This window comes from Abramis brama (assembly GCF_963993115.1).
Source record: "Abramis brama genome assembly, chromosome: 8".
In the NCBI taxonomy this organism is placed as follows: Eukaryota; Metazoa; Chordata; class Actinopteri; order Cypriniformes; family Leuciscidae; genus Abramis; species Abramis brama.
In genome coordinates, this window is record NC_139970.1 from 28,700,571 (window position 1) to 28,714,288 (window position 13,718).

General features: G+C 36.3%; 2 protein-coding genes across 3 annotated transcripts; one reads left to right on the forward strand and one right to left on the reverse strand.

Annotated features, from left to right (window-relative positions):
- The first annotated feature begins 334 nt into the window (after window positions 1-334).
- lcmt2 (leucine carboxyl methyltransferase 2) lies at window positions 335-8,012 on the forward strand. 2 transcript variants are annotated; one of them, XM_084122146.1, is made up of 14 exons: window positions 335-451; window positions 806-930; window positions 1,024-1,105; window positions 1,191-1,380; window positions 1,542-1,698; window positions 1,967-2,156; window positions 3,055-3,162; window positions 3,271-3,358; window positions 3,437-3,673; window positions 4,175-4,396; window positions 4,479-4,576; window positions 5,318-5,505; window positions 5,972-6,107; window positions 7,038-8,012. In XM_084122146.1, exons 1-14 carry the CDS (start codon window positions 410-412, stop codon window positions 7,224-7,226), a joined length of 2,052 nt encoding a protein of 683 aa, XP_083978272.1. In that variant the 5' UTR covers window positions 335-409; the 3' UTR covers window positions 7,227-8,012. The 2 variants fall into 2 exon arrangements, with proteins under 2 accessions (XP_083978272.1, XP_083978271.1); XM_084122145.1 differs by having other exon boundaries at window positions 3,271-3,673.
- Window positions 7,303-9,504, reverse strand: crygs2 (crystallin, gamma S2; the record flags this gene model as incomplete). The annotated part of the gene is made up of 3 exons (XM_084122148.1): window positions 9,481-9,504; window positions 8,423-8,665; window positions 7,303-7,575 (listed from the first exon to the last, which is right to left on the reverse strand). Exons 1-3 carry the CDS (start codon window positions 9,487-9,489, stop codon window positions 7,303-7,305), a joined length of 525 nt encoding a protein of 174 aa, XP_083978274.1. The 5' UTR covers window positions 9,490-9,504.
- Between the last annotated feature and the right edge of the window lie 4,214 nt (window positions 9,505-13,718).

Sequence of the window (13,718 nt, forward strand, 5' to 3'; positions counted from 1 at the left end):
GAAAAGTCCATAGACAATTCAAAATAATTTATAATAATTACATAAAATGTTATTATTATGTATCAGTTATTGAAATAAGTTAACATTTTAAATATATCAAATAAATTTTCGTATTTTAGCTCGAAAAATATATACAATAAATAAACGGGGGAAAAAACCCAACAACAAATATGTGTTAAAGGCCTATTTTGCTGGGTCTCAGTACCACTGTTTAATATACCGACCACCGGGATGCATGCAAAGGTTTATATTTTTTACTCCAAAATGATTTTGCATTCAACCTTACTTATGTAAGGTTATATTTGAAACGCTTTTGTTATAGAGTAATGTGCACACTCGCTTCCGCTGTGGTGCTTCCTTGTTGTTTCTACGGTGAGACTTCCACGTGTGTTCAGAGCGGTTCAGAGTGATGCCAATAAACAGCAAGAGAGAGCAAGGAAAAGATGCTGCTGTGAGTTTGCCAGTGTTTATATTCTGTTGGGTTTCATTTAAACAGGGCCAGCTTAGATCCGTGAACTTTAAAAAGGTCAAATATGTCAGTGAAAATGTTATACCACTAACAAAATAGTATCACGTAGTGTACTATGCTAACAGTAATGTAGTAATGCCATATTTTTGTATGTTGAAGTATGTTATTCAAAATACGAAAAAAAAAAACAAAAAAAAAAACAAACACTTTTCTGAACTTAAAGGTGTATATTATCACCCAAAAAGGAAAATCCTGTCATTATGTTTCCAAACTCGCATGACTTTATTCTGTGGAATACATTTTCCCCCTGTTCTTTTCTTTCACATTTTCACTCAGGTGCAGGGGACTAATGACAGCAGTGTGGTCAGTAAAGTGTCAGCAGCGGCACAGGGCTACTTCCACGATGACTTCCTCAAGCATTTTGTGTGCAAGGTGTCAAGAAGAGCTCCACTGATTAATAGGTAAATGTTTAGGAGACAGTTATTGCTCTTTTAGTGATTATATTGTCATACAACAGTTTTTATATATGTGATGTGTGTATATTTTTTTGTCAGAGGTTATTATGTGCGCTGGAAAGCAGTCGATCATTGTATGAATCAGTTTTTCCATGCTACAAACTCCAGCTCGAGGAGACAGGTGGGATGAAATATCCATGTCTTGTGTATATAATTTTTCACTGTGGAAAATGAAATCCCTGATCATATCCTTCTCTTAATCTCAGATTCTGTCACTAGGAGCAGGGTTTGACTCCCTGTTTTTCCGGCTACATTCAGAAGGAGCCCTTGGAGGTGTCACAGTTTTTGAGGTTGATTTTCCAGAAGTTGCCCGACGCAAGGCTGACTTGATCAATAGCAATGCTTGTCTGAAGGACACATTGCCAGATTGGGAGGCTGTCTCAAATCAGCAGACTAGTAGGACATTCACTGTATTTATTACAAAACATACAACCACTTAAAATATACAGTATATAAACTATATTGTGTGTGTGTGTGTGTGTGTGTATATGTGTATATATATATATATATATATATATATATATATATACACACACATGTTTCTTGCCCATGTGTAGATGCTGTGTTCATCAGAAGTGGTCGTTATAATCTCATTGGTGTGGATGTCAGGAAGGAGCAGAAGGTGGAGGCGGCTCTGAGCGGAGCTGGGCTGCAGTGGGACACTCCCACACTTGTCTTGTCAGAGGTGGTGCTGACTTATATGGAAACACAATGGTGAGGATGTGAATTCAGCTTGGTGCAACAATTACCACATGTGCTCCTGAACCACTGATTCTTGGTGCTCATTCCATAGATACAGGTTCGAGTCCCACCTGCAACATATCCTGATCTCAATGCTTCTCATGTCTTTCCAATAGTTTTCATATATTTTTTGTACTATATCTGGTTGGCAAAAAAAGAGGCCATATTAACTTTTAAGCAAACTGGTTGGTGCATTTTTCACTTGCAGTTCTCTTTATTTTGTTTTGGTGATTTTCTCTAGGTCAGATGCTGTGATTGGCTGGGCTGCCAGGCTCCTCCCACAGTCTATGTTTGTGATGTATGAACAGATCCACCCAGATGACCCATTTGGCAGGGTCATGCAGAACCACTTCCTGAAGCTCAACTCTTCCATACATGCTCTCAAACAATATCCACACATTGTCGCTCAGACACAGAGATTCATACAGAAGGTATACCTCAAATTAATCTATCTATCTATCTATCTATCTATCTATCTATCTATCTATCTATCTATCTATCTATCTATCTATCTAATCCATCCATCCATCCATCCATCTTAGTATGTAGCCATGTAATAAGTGGGATAATGTCACCAGTTATTATCCAGAATAAACATCTTCAGAGTGAGTAAGACCTGACCTCACGTGTCAGGTGTATTTTATGATAATGACAGGCTCACTTTATATAATAACTTATGGATATTTTGAACTACATTTTGTAAGCATAAATTAAATGATTTGAATTAGCTTATGTCAATTTTTGAAGATTGCATTGGCCTTATTTATGTTGAATGCTGAAGATTGAAGAGGGTTGAAGAGATACAAAGAAAGATAAATCATACATGCACTATTGTTAAAAAAAATAGGTGTCAGTGTGTGGTTTTTTTAATGATTAATAATTAAATTAATATTTTTATTCAGCTAAGATGCATTAAATTGATAAAAAATGACATTTTCTATTTCAAATAGTAAACATTTTGATATTATAAAATAATTATATTTCAAATAAATGCTGTTCTTTTGATATTTCCATTCATCAAAGTATCCTGGGAAAAAGCAGTTTCCCCAAAAATATCAAGCAACAATAATAAGAAGAAATGTTTCTGGAGCAGCAAATCAGCATATTAGAATGATTTCTGAAGAATCATGTGACTCTGAAGACTGGAGTAATGATGCTGAAAATTCAGCTTTTCTGTGACGGGAATAAATTACATTTTAAATTTATAAAAATTAAAAGAAAAGATTTAAAATACAATTTAAAAAAAATCGTACTAACTTTTGAGCGGTAGTGTAGATAGATCACACTTGTTTTTCAGTAAGACGGGTAACTGATCTTTATTTGCCACAGGGCTGGGAAAAATGTGTCTGTCTGGATATGAACCAGTTCTACTTTGACCTTCTTCCTGAAGATGAGAGGCAGAGAGTCGAGGGACTGGAACCTTTTGATGAGTTTGAGGTGAGGGAACGGCCCCATTCCCACCAAAGACTTTTGAATGATCCCAATATGACCACTGAATCTGATCAAATGCCTAATCCTGGACCTGTGTTTATTTAATGATATCAGGAATGGCACCAGAAATGTTCTCATTACTTCATCCTTTCAGCCTCCAAAGGCTCTGTGACCAATCAAGCCCTTCTTATGCTACCGAAGTGTAAGTATTTGGTGAGATATTTGTGTTATGTGTACAGTAGTCCACTAGCAGTGGTGCATGTGCTCTGTTCACTTCTAGCGCCTTCCATCCCGCACGTGACTCCTCAATGGGCTGAGCATCCTCCTCTGGTCATTCAGCCCATGTGTGGGTCTCCGTGTATAGAGGCTGTCGGTATGGCCTCTGCCGTACTGGCCCCTGGAAAGATCCTTCTCACCGGAGGCTGTGGGAGAAGGGGAAGAGACACCGTAGCAAGGGTCCTGATCAAAGAGCAGGGTGGCTGGAAATGTGCCTGTGTGGAGGCTCATGGAGACAGAGGTGATTTGATCATGCTCTCTTTTTTTGCCAGTGCTAATGGTTTCCTTATTGGAATTTAGCTAAAATAAACTGTTTGACTTGCCGGTTAGTTAATGAACTAGTCAAGTCAATTTTATTTTTATAGTGCTTTTCACAAACACATTGTTTCAAAGTAGCTTTACCAAAATTCATAATGTTTATAATACCTTAATGCCTTATTGTACACATTTAGTTTATAGCTGGGAAACAGGATGGTTTACATATCTTGATGATATAAACAGTTGATATTTGGGATATAGTATTTATCTGTACTGTATTTATGCTGATAGCACTGGACATATTTATAGTAGTTGCAAGTTGCTTTTATTAATACATTGAGGTGATATGAAAATTGGTAAGGTTCGAAAGGTATAAAATAAAAGTTTTTTTATATTGTTTATGTTGTTGTTCAATTTATAACAGTCTGGTGCAGTGACAAGCTTTTTATGTATGAATGCATATCGTAATATTTCTTCTCCTTAGTGGTGAGTCTTTATCAGACGTTGACCTCTATCCCTGGTGGTGGAGTGGTCCTCTTTGGTGGCAGAACTTCTCCACTCAATCCAACAGGCAGCATTGTGTGGGTGACCTTTGACCTTGGTGATCCGCAAAGTGCTGTACAGCTGTCATTTAAGAACATGATTTGTACCGGCACTGGTCCAAAGCCACGATGGAGACACACATCGACCTTAGTATGTCATAATGGTGAGTTTATATATTTTTTGCAGTTTTTCATTTGCATTGTAAGGAGCAAAAAAATTAACAACTTCTTAACATATAATTCCAGATAAGACATTTCTATTTGTGTTTGGAGGACGTACAGAGAAGGATCCAGTTCTAGGTGACGCACATTTCCTGTGTTTGGAGGACAAGCACTGGACTGAGGCACGTATTAAAACCTAATGAAAACATGCATACAATTGGACAATGAGTTGATTGTTCGCAGATGTTGCAAAACTAATGCCGCAAAAAAATACATAACACAATTGGGTGAAGTTGTACATTAGTAATTTTAATATAAGCAATTTAGCAGGTGTTGAAAATTGTCATTTGTCTTGATTCCATCCATTCCAATTTTTACTGAGCAGTGCGTACATGGATTGACCAATCTGCGAAAGGGTATACTACTGTTTAAGTATTTTGTTTTATGTTTGAAAGAAACTCTTATGCTCACCAAGGATCCATTTATTAGATTAATACATTTTATTAATGCCTCTTACCTTTCTGACTTGTTGTGTGAACACCAACTAGTGAGAACTCTTAGTCAAAGTTAAAATCTAGGGGTGAAAAATCTCTTCTTATTGTTATCAGTGTTGAAAACAGTTGATAATTGAAATTTTTGTGGAAGCCATGATAATTTTTGCCATGCTTCTTTGATGAATAGGAAGAACAAAAATGTTGTTCAAAAGAATATTTATTTGAATTAAAAATCTTTTGGAACATTATAGATGTCTGTACTGTCACATTTGATCAGTTTAATGCATCCTTGATGAAAAGTATTAATTTCTTTCTTTAAAAAAAAAAAAAAAATCTTGTAAGAGCAGTATAATGTTCCTGCCTATATTTTGTAATAGCCTTCATGTCTGGAGGGTGATTGTTAGAGAATCTTTTGTGTGTTTCAATTAGATTACAGTTGTTGGTGTCGTTCCGGAAGCCCGTCATTCCCATTCAGCTTGTCCCTATGGAGGGGGGCTTGTGATATTTGGAGGTTTAGGGAAAGGAGGAAGACCTCTCTGTGACGCTTTTTACCTGAGACCCACATCATCCGGTTTCTGCTGGGAGACACAGAATTTACATCCACCTCCAGTGCCCAGGTTCAAAACCACTCGCTTATATTAAGTCCACAAACTATATGTGAAAACTTTTGAACAGGATGAAGATGTCCAACTATTTCTTATTGTTTCAATATAAGAAAAAAACAAAAATCATTTAGTAATGCCCTTCCGAAGCAAAAGAAGATACTTGCATGTTTCCCAGGAAGACAAATTAAGTACAATTTACCTTGATCTTCAAATTCAAAAAGTTTTCACCCCCCGGCTCTTAAAGTATAAGTTGCAGGTTAACCACCACAGCCAATTAATGTGTACATTAAAGTGCTCTATATGTATCTTGTTTCCTTCTGGAGCATCAGTAACACACTCAATTAGTGCGTTCACATTTTTTTTTTCTTGCTGTTCACGCTGTTAAGTGTTTAAGACACTTAAAGAGAAATGTAAAGAATGTGTCATAAGAAAGATGTGTGTCAGTGATCGAAATCACAGTCTTGGCCTCTTCTTTCAGATATTCCCACTCGGCCCATGTAATTAATGAGAAGTTGGTTGTGGTTGGTGGAGTTTGGCTTCAGGCTGATGGAGTACCAGGAGTTGCTGTAATAAATCTGAACACTGGAAGTTGTGTGGAGATCCAGCTGGATACAGTAAGTTACTCTACTCATGGACTCTAGCAGTGGTTAATGGCTTAAAATAAAATGGAAAATTTTGGCTCTAAAATTTCATTGGATGAGCCACTCAATAGGCATAATAAAACAGATATTTTCGACTCTAAATTCTGATTGTTCTCTGCTGTTGCAAAGTCCATACATGCACAGATTCTGTTACAATGCACGATGTTGCTATGTTGCTTGGCAACAAGTTAATGCATAACAAACATCACTGTAATGATAAATATTATGATGTATGCTATATTAGTGTCCACACCAATAGACAATAACATTGTTTATTCTTGTGTTCGCATATTTTCAAGCTGGATGGATTTTGATTGGCTGTCTATGATTTTATTGTTCATCAGCTGGAAGAAAATTACTCTGAACGTGATCTTAACTATACCGTTGCTCTGTGTCATCATCATCATCTTTATAACTGTGGTGTGGACTACTCAAGTGCTATTTACTTTTTTTTTTTACGATTCACCATTTTTAAAATCTTTATGGTTATTGTTCTTGGTGTGAACAGACCTTTAGACTTATAAACTATATTACGATGAAGGAATTGTTTGATCATTAATAAATTAAATTACAAATAAATTGCTGTCATTGCTGTTTTATAAAGGGTCTTCGCGGTCATGGAAAATCTGGAAATATTGGGGAATTTTAAATGTGTGATTTCCAGGCCATTAAATTCTTAAAGTCAGAAAATATATCTGGAATATGCCTGGATTTTTACTTGTATATAAGCCACCCGAAGACAAATAATGTATTGTTGTAATTCCTGTAGCTGACTAATTCATTTAAAATTAATTTAATGATCCCCATTTTTCCTATTTAAAAAAGAAACTAATACACATTGGGAAACCCATAGTTTTAAAATGCATAGCATGAATATTTGTTTGTTGTTTTGTTCTATTACAGTCGTCTGTGCCTTGGCCTCTTATGCTGCATTCATTCTGCTCTGAGCTCCTGGACTCTGAGGGGACTGAGGTGGTGCTCATTGGTGGAGGAGGAAACTGTTTCTCTTTTGGAACTCACCTTAACCTCCACCCTGTAACTGTGGATCTAAGACCAATACTTTGCTATTTAAATGAGTCAGATCACAAGTAGTGGGTCTCCAGCCAAACTTTATTTTAGCCAGATTTGTGTCACAGGCAAATAGCCTAATTATTGTGACATAGGAACATCACTCCGTGAAGCGACGGAAAGACTGCACGGTGGGACAGACTGCACCCCAGTCCACTGGTTTGCGATAGTTGCCTTTCTCCAGGAAGTACTGATGGCCACGATAGTTGGGATGCTCGTAGAAGATCCAGTAACCATCAAGAACTTTGCAGGAATGGACCTCTCTCAGATGGAACCTCTCCACCACAGATGGACAGTCTTCAATGGACTCTATGGCCTGGCCTGTGAAGTCAGGCTTGTCGTACAGCTGAATCTTGTACTGCATTCCACTCGTCTGCATGGGTTAAATGTGTTTGGGAAAGGGGTGGATATATTTGTGTATGAGGGTTTGGGGTTAGGATAAATGAGTCAAAATGGCAAAAAGACACATGGAATAAGATGCTTCCAGTTTTGTGAATGTCAATAAATAACATATAAAACTTGAAGACTTTCATAAGCATGTTTTGTAAATTAATGTATATTTGTATCTTGATTTGACCTTTCTTTAGTATCCGCTGATTTGCATGTGGAGAATTTTCAAGATATATATTTAAATGTTTTATACTACTGATGCCTGTGATATATTCATACAGGTCTTCATGGCAGAAACCGTTCTGATATTTTATGGATTCAACATGTCATACATTTTTATATGGAGTTATGCTAATGTTAGAGAAGATGGCCTGTAATGTCAAAACAAACTAAATTAAAGACCATTATATTGACCTGAAATGTAATTTAGTCCTGTGTGTGGTCCTTTGATTAAAACAAGCTGAATGTTTGCTTACATTACACATACAAGTGTGGTCTTTTAACTAAGACTGAAGCAAAAACAGCTGGCCGTATGGAAATTGATCTATTGGCAAAAGCCTTGCGGCCAATTCAGTTAACCGGACATAACAGTCAGAAAAGGTCTATGTATGACCTTCCACTACTCGCACTATCCCATGGTTTTATTGTGCTTTAACCTAGTAAATTGAATTCAATTCTAGCACAGCATTGTGAAACAGCTTGATCATTATGCCAGTCAAAAAACACAGCAAATCATATGTGTTCCACATTATAAACCATTTAGGTATTTAAAAAATCTTTATGTCAGTAATGCGCACTGCTACAGTAGATGCAGAAATAGTTTAACTTACGACGCGGAGAATCTTGCAGGAACTGAGACAGTCATTAAGTCCCATCCAGCCAATGTACTCGGGATACTCCCCCCTGGTTAGCAGATACCGGTTACCAGTGTAGTTGGGCCGCTCGTAAACCACCCAAGTACCGCTTTCCACACGAATAGAGTTGCAGTGGCTAAGGTAGGCATGGAAGTCGGCGCGGTCGCTGTCACACTCGTAACGGCGACCCTGAAAGTTCTTGTCCTCAAAAAACACAATCTGAGAGACATTAAGATGATATTGAAGGGCATTGTTCTTGAACAGCCAACTTAGCATCATTTAAACATTGTTAATATATGTTTTTGGCCATGTTCATGCTGGTTTTGGCTGGATGCCTAACATGCAATGTACATTTTTATCTTGTTTACACAATTTTTGGTATCCACTGATGTGCTCTGGAGAATTTTCAAGATGTCTATATTAAAATATGTTATAGTATTGATCAGCTGGTCTACCTGCAACATTAACAATCTTAACAATCATCTTAGAATTTAACTAATCCAAAATGGTCTGAGCTGTAATTAAAAACTTCACAAAAAATAAATAAAAAATGTGTAGGCAGTTTCATAAAAGTAACCTAATTAAACCTATTGACTGCAAGCCAAGACATTTAGAAAAGTGAGTTTACTATCAAAAAATAGCTTTATAAGTCAGTGTCATAATTTAGGCATCATTCAAGTTGACAAAAAATTACGCATTTGAATTCCTGATGATGTCATTAGGTATCAACAATATAGCAGCATCTCTATTTGCTAGGCAGTTTTATTCATTATTTTTTTTCTCAAATTATTTTTAAAAGATTTTTAAATAAAATAATTTGTCAATGTAAAGTTAATGTAACTATCATTATATAACATATCCATAAATGTGCTACACAACTTAAAATCTGCCATTAAAGCTGAGAAAAAAAAAACATTAATTATAAACGTTATAAACAAATAAACATTAAAATAAATATTTAATTATGCTGCTAGGCTACTTTTTTTTTTTTTTTTTGCATCTTTTCCATTATATTCAAGTGATTTCCTACTCACCCTGCCCATCTTGAATATTGTATTAAAGCTTGTCTGGAGAAGTTGTCTGAAGTCCAGAGTAAATGTTTATGGGGCTGTTTAAATATGCAGCTCCCAAAGTCAAAATGAGGTGGAGGGGAGGGCCAGATTTTCACTTTGTCATGAAAATGAGATCCAAAAATCGAGTCAGTGATTCTAGCACTATTCAGCTTTTTTCCAGAAAAGCAAATGGGGATTAAAGGATAATGACTAGCTTGGCACGGGCATTCATTCACCCTGGAACACCACTGCATCCCACAACTGGACCAACCTGAACCACAACAAACGCAGCACACTGGCCAGAACCTGATGCCAAGAGCAGTGCCAAATAAAGAGCCCAGACTCATTGAATTGTCATGCATGCCATGCTGAATGGCACCCATTACCCTGGCTCAGCTCTTTTCAACAGCACAGCCACTGGCAAATAAACCAACTAACTAAACTAAATCTGGAGAAAATGTGAGTGGTTTGCATAGACTCATGAACAGGCAGTGATCATTTAGGTTTTAAATGACAAATATTATATTTAACCCTTTCACGCATAGTGGTCACTACAGTGGACAGCTATTAAAAAAGCATTTTCTTGAATTTGCACGGGTTTTTATGGCAAAGTTGCACATCAGCCTCTTCATTGGACCCTGGCGCCTATAAATTGCAACCAAGTGGCAAGCCTTTGTGTTTCGATTTTTTCCCCCTCCAAACCAAGATGGCCAAGGGTCAGTCAGACATACCAAGACATGCCTCCAGAATATCCACCCATTCCTTCTATCCTAGGAGACTCTTGTAGATAAAAAAAATATTGCAGCATCAAGCAATATCTAATGAGTCATATCACAGTAAAATTTTCCAAGTTTTGATTTTAGATTGAGAGAAAACTCTGATTAATCACATGTCCACTGTAGTGGACGTCATGCATCAATTGCTATATTTCAGCTACAATTCATAATTATAATGTGAATATTGTTTTTGAAATTTAAAACTTAAAAACTTAATCTGCAGTGACTTTTTTTTACTGTAAATAAATGTACTTGTATTATTAGAATGTAATTTTCATTGACATCAAAAAAGTCATGTGATTACATAATGTATGACACTTGTAATGCATTACTTTACTTGTTAGATCAAAAAGTAATCTGATTTCGTAATGCATGTTTTCGTAATGCATGTTATTGTAATGCGTTTTTTTACTCATAACATCAAAAAGTAATCTGATTACGTAATGCATGTTACTTGTAATGAGTTTCTTTACTCATAACATCAAAAAGTAATCTGATTACGTAATGCATGTTACTTGTAATGCGTTTCCTTACTCATAACATCAAAAAGTAATCTGATTATGTAATGTGCGTTATTGTAATGCGTTTCTTTACTCATAACATCAAAAAGTAATCTAATTACGTAATGCATGTTACTTGTAATGCGTTTCTTTACTCGTTACATCAAAAAGTAATCTGATTAGGTAATGCACATTACTTGTAGTTAATTACTTGTTAGATCAAAAAGTAATCTGATTAGGTAATGCATGTTACTTGTAACACATTACTTTACTTGTAACATCAAAAAAGTAATCTGAATGTGTTATGCATGTTACTTGTAATGCATTACCCCCAACACTGAACATTTCAGATGAGATTGAAAAAAACGTATCGCTAGGTTTTCTCAGAGGAGGGCTATGATAGAAATGTGCATGTCCATCTTGAACATAATCAGAATTATCAGCTAATACGGGTAAATCTCCATACTCTGGTGCACTGGAGGGTATATTTTTTGTATATATTTTATAGTTTTCACATGATTTGATATAATTGTATTGATTAGTTTGTTAAATTCACATACTTTATGTGTTTGATTATTGTCTTATATTTAATATAGTATATCTTAAGTTTAAACCAACCGCATGCTGTCCACTCAAGTGGACATCTGAAGATCTCTTTGAAAAATTTGTAAAAAAATAAAATAAAAATCAATTCTTGTTTTTCATGCCCCAAGAGCAATAAAAACACATAGGAAAAAAAATCCTGACTGAGGTTATCATAATTCATGCATTAAAGGGTTAATAAAGTAACCTGGTAAACATAGTCAGAATATGCACACTTCTCTGCAATAAAATACGCAAAAAGCATTATGTGTCAGATCATGAATAAATGCTCAGTATTCATGATACAGTCGGTGAACAAAACCAATTTGTAGGGATGCACAGATACCACTTTTTCCAGAACAAGTCCAATACCGATATTTTCAGTACTTGCGATACAGACTACCGATACCTGTATTTTCATTGCATTTGTCATTTTTTAATTATTTGGGTATAACCAAAGGAATATGAACCATAGCCTATTAGTTGGCTTAATTTGTTCAGCACATATATTTCCTTCAGTTATTTTCATGCTTAATTAAGCCTGCTAAAATTTAGGCTATTGTATATGAGCATCTGTTACTTTCATTGTTCATTATATTGCATATTTTATCTTTCATTTAATAGCACAGCACATTTTAAGAGCTGCAGGGATCAGTGCTGAGGATTGGGTCAGTGGTTCAAATGTTTAGATACCTCTATACCTCTATGTTTAGATTTCTCTATCTCTGTAATTCTCTATTACAATTTTGATACAGCAAAAACTACTAGTCTAATGTAAATTTAAAACATTATCAAAGACAAGAAGTCAGTAAGAACAAATAATCAAATTACAAAAAAATACAACAGAACAAAGAAAGGCTACACAGTGTTTTTAGAGTTTTTCAGAAGGTCTAACAGTAATTTTCAGGTAGCCTACATAATTTGAATAAAGTAATTAAATGTGAAATAACACTGAATATTCATTACTGTACAAATTAAATATAGATGGATCTTTATAAAGTTATAAGGTATATTAGTCAAGAGCAGTGAGTGATTTCTTTGTCCTTTGTTTTAACAAAAACGCAGCAGCAGGTTTATTAGACTCTTTAAGACCGAATGCACGAATCCCATACGAATACTGTCTCACTTGAGATATAACCAACAATGTTTACTAGTATACTTGCCAAGACGGCCGTTTTTACATAATTTTGTGTGAATTCGTCCGTACAAGCGCAAGACGTAAAATATAATTCAATTCCGTTTTAGCGCGTTGTCTGCTACAGCAAACACTGAGGCGCAGTTTGCGGGGCTCGCGCTTCGGATGTTTGTGTTCATGAAACTTCTTGACCTGCAAACGTCCTGTAATAATGTAGGGAACCATTCGTTATACATAATCAGGAAACAGTTCATGTTTTACTTGCATATAGCCTACGATTTAGTTTTAATACAAATGGCACGTGTGTGCTGTGTGAACGATCAGCAATCAAGAGCATGCAACAGAAGTGCTCTCTCTCTCTCTCTCTCTCTCTCTTGTCAGTTAATGTTAATAATAAGCTACATGCCTCGTTTTACTTTTCTTTGCCATTGACATCCAACTGAACTGCAAACTTTCCACTTACGTCTGTGATAAAGGGATGCGCTCGACAAGCTGGCTTGTCACTACAGCTATATATAGGTGTTAGGCCTACTATATTTTGTTGAATATTCCACTAATTAGATACATTTACTTCATAGACAGCCTTATTTTCTATCCCCATTATAGTATCTGTTTTCAGTGTTTCTTTGTCTGGACACAAACACTGTACACACGCTGCATGGTATTGGTTGTTGGAAAAAATTTTTTGAGTATGAGTACACAAGCGCAGGATTGGGCTGATACCGATACTGGGATCAGTGTATCCCTTCCCTACCCATTTGTATTTGTTAATATTCTGAAGTCTGCAGCCATCTATAATGTAATGCCGAGAGAAATAAGGACTCATCAAATTCAAAACGTTTTGAACACTGTGATCAGTTCTGTTGAAATGTGTAAGTGCCATATGTTAGCCAATCTGCCCAGTATCTGTTGCGACTTGCTAGGCCGCTAGTTGACAGTGCGCTGTCCAGAGGCAGGGCATATCTTGTGGGCATGGCCCATGGCATGGCCGAATTGAGTCTGGCAGTATGCTGCCGACTTGAGGACGGATCCGCCCCTGAGTCTGTTGCTATCAGGGGGGTTACGCAGGTAACTCGAGACGGTCTCTTTCATAGGTTCACTCATCCAGCTGACTGGATCCACTGCACAAGCCATACACCAAGACTCAAAGTCCTTCCACTTAGAAAAATACAGCCATCTAACTAGAAGGCATACAAGTGTTATCAGTGGTCTCCCGCACATTAGAGG

What these genes read in the sequence shown, in the direction of transcription:
- lcmt2 (XM_084122145.1), top strand. Translation starts at nt 410, where the DNA reads ATGCCAATAAACAGCAAGAGAGAGCAAGGAAAAGATGCTGCT. An exon ending in TGTCTCAAATCAGCAGACTA is followed by an intron (nt 1,381 to 1,541) that starts GTAGGACATTCA and finishes GCCCATGTGTAG; the next exon opens with ATGCTGTGTTCATCAGAAGT. An exon ending in AGGACAAGCACTGGACTGAG is followed by an intron (nt 4,577 to 5,317) that starts GCACGTATTAAA and finishes TGTTTCAATTAG; the next exon opens with ATTACAGTTGTTGGTGTCGT.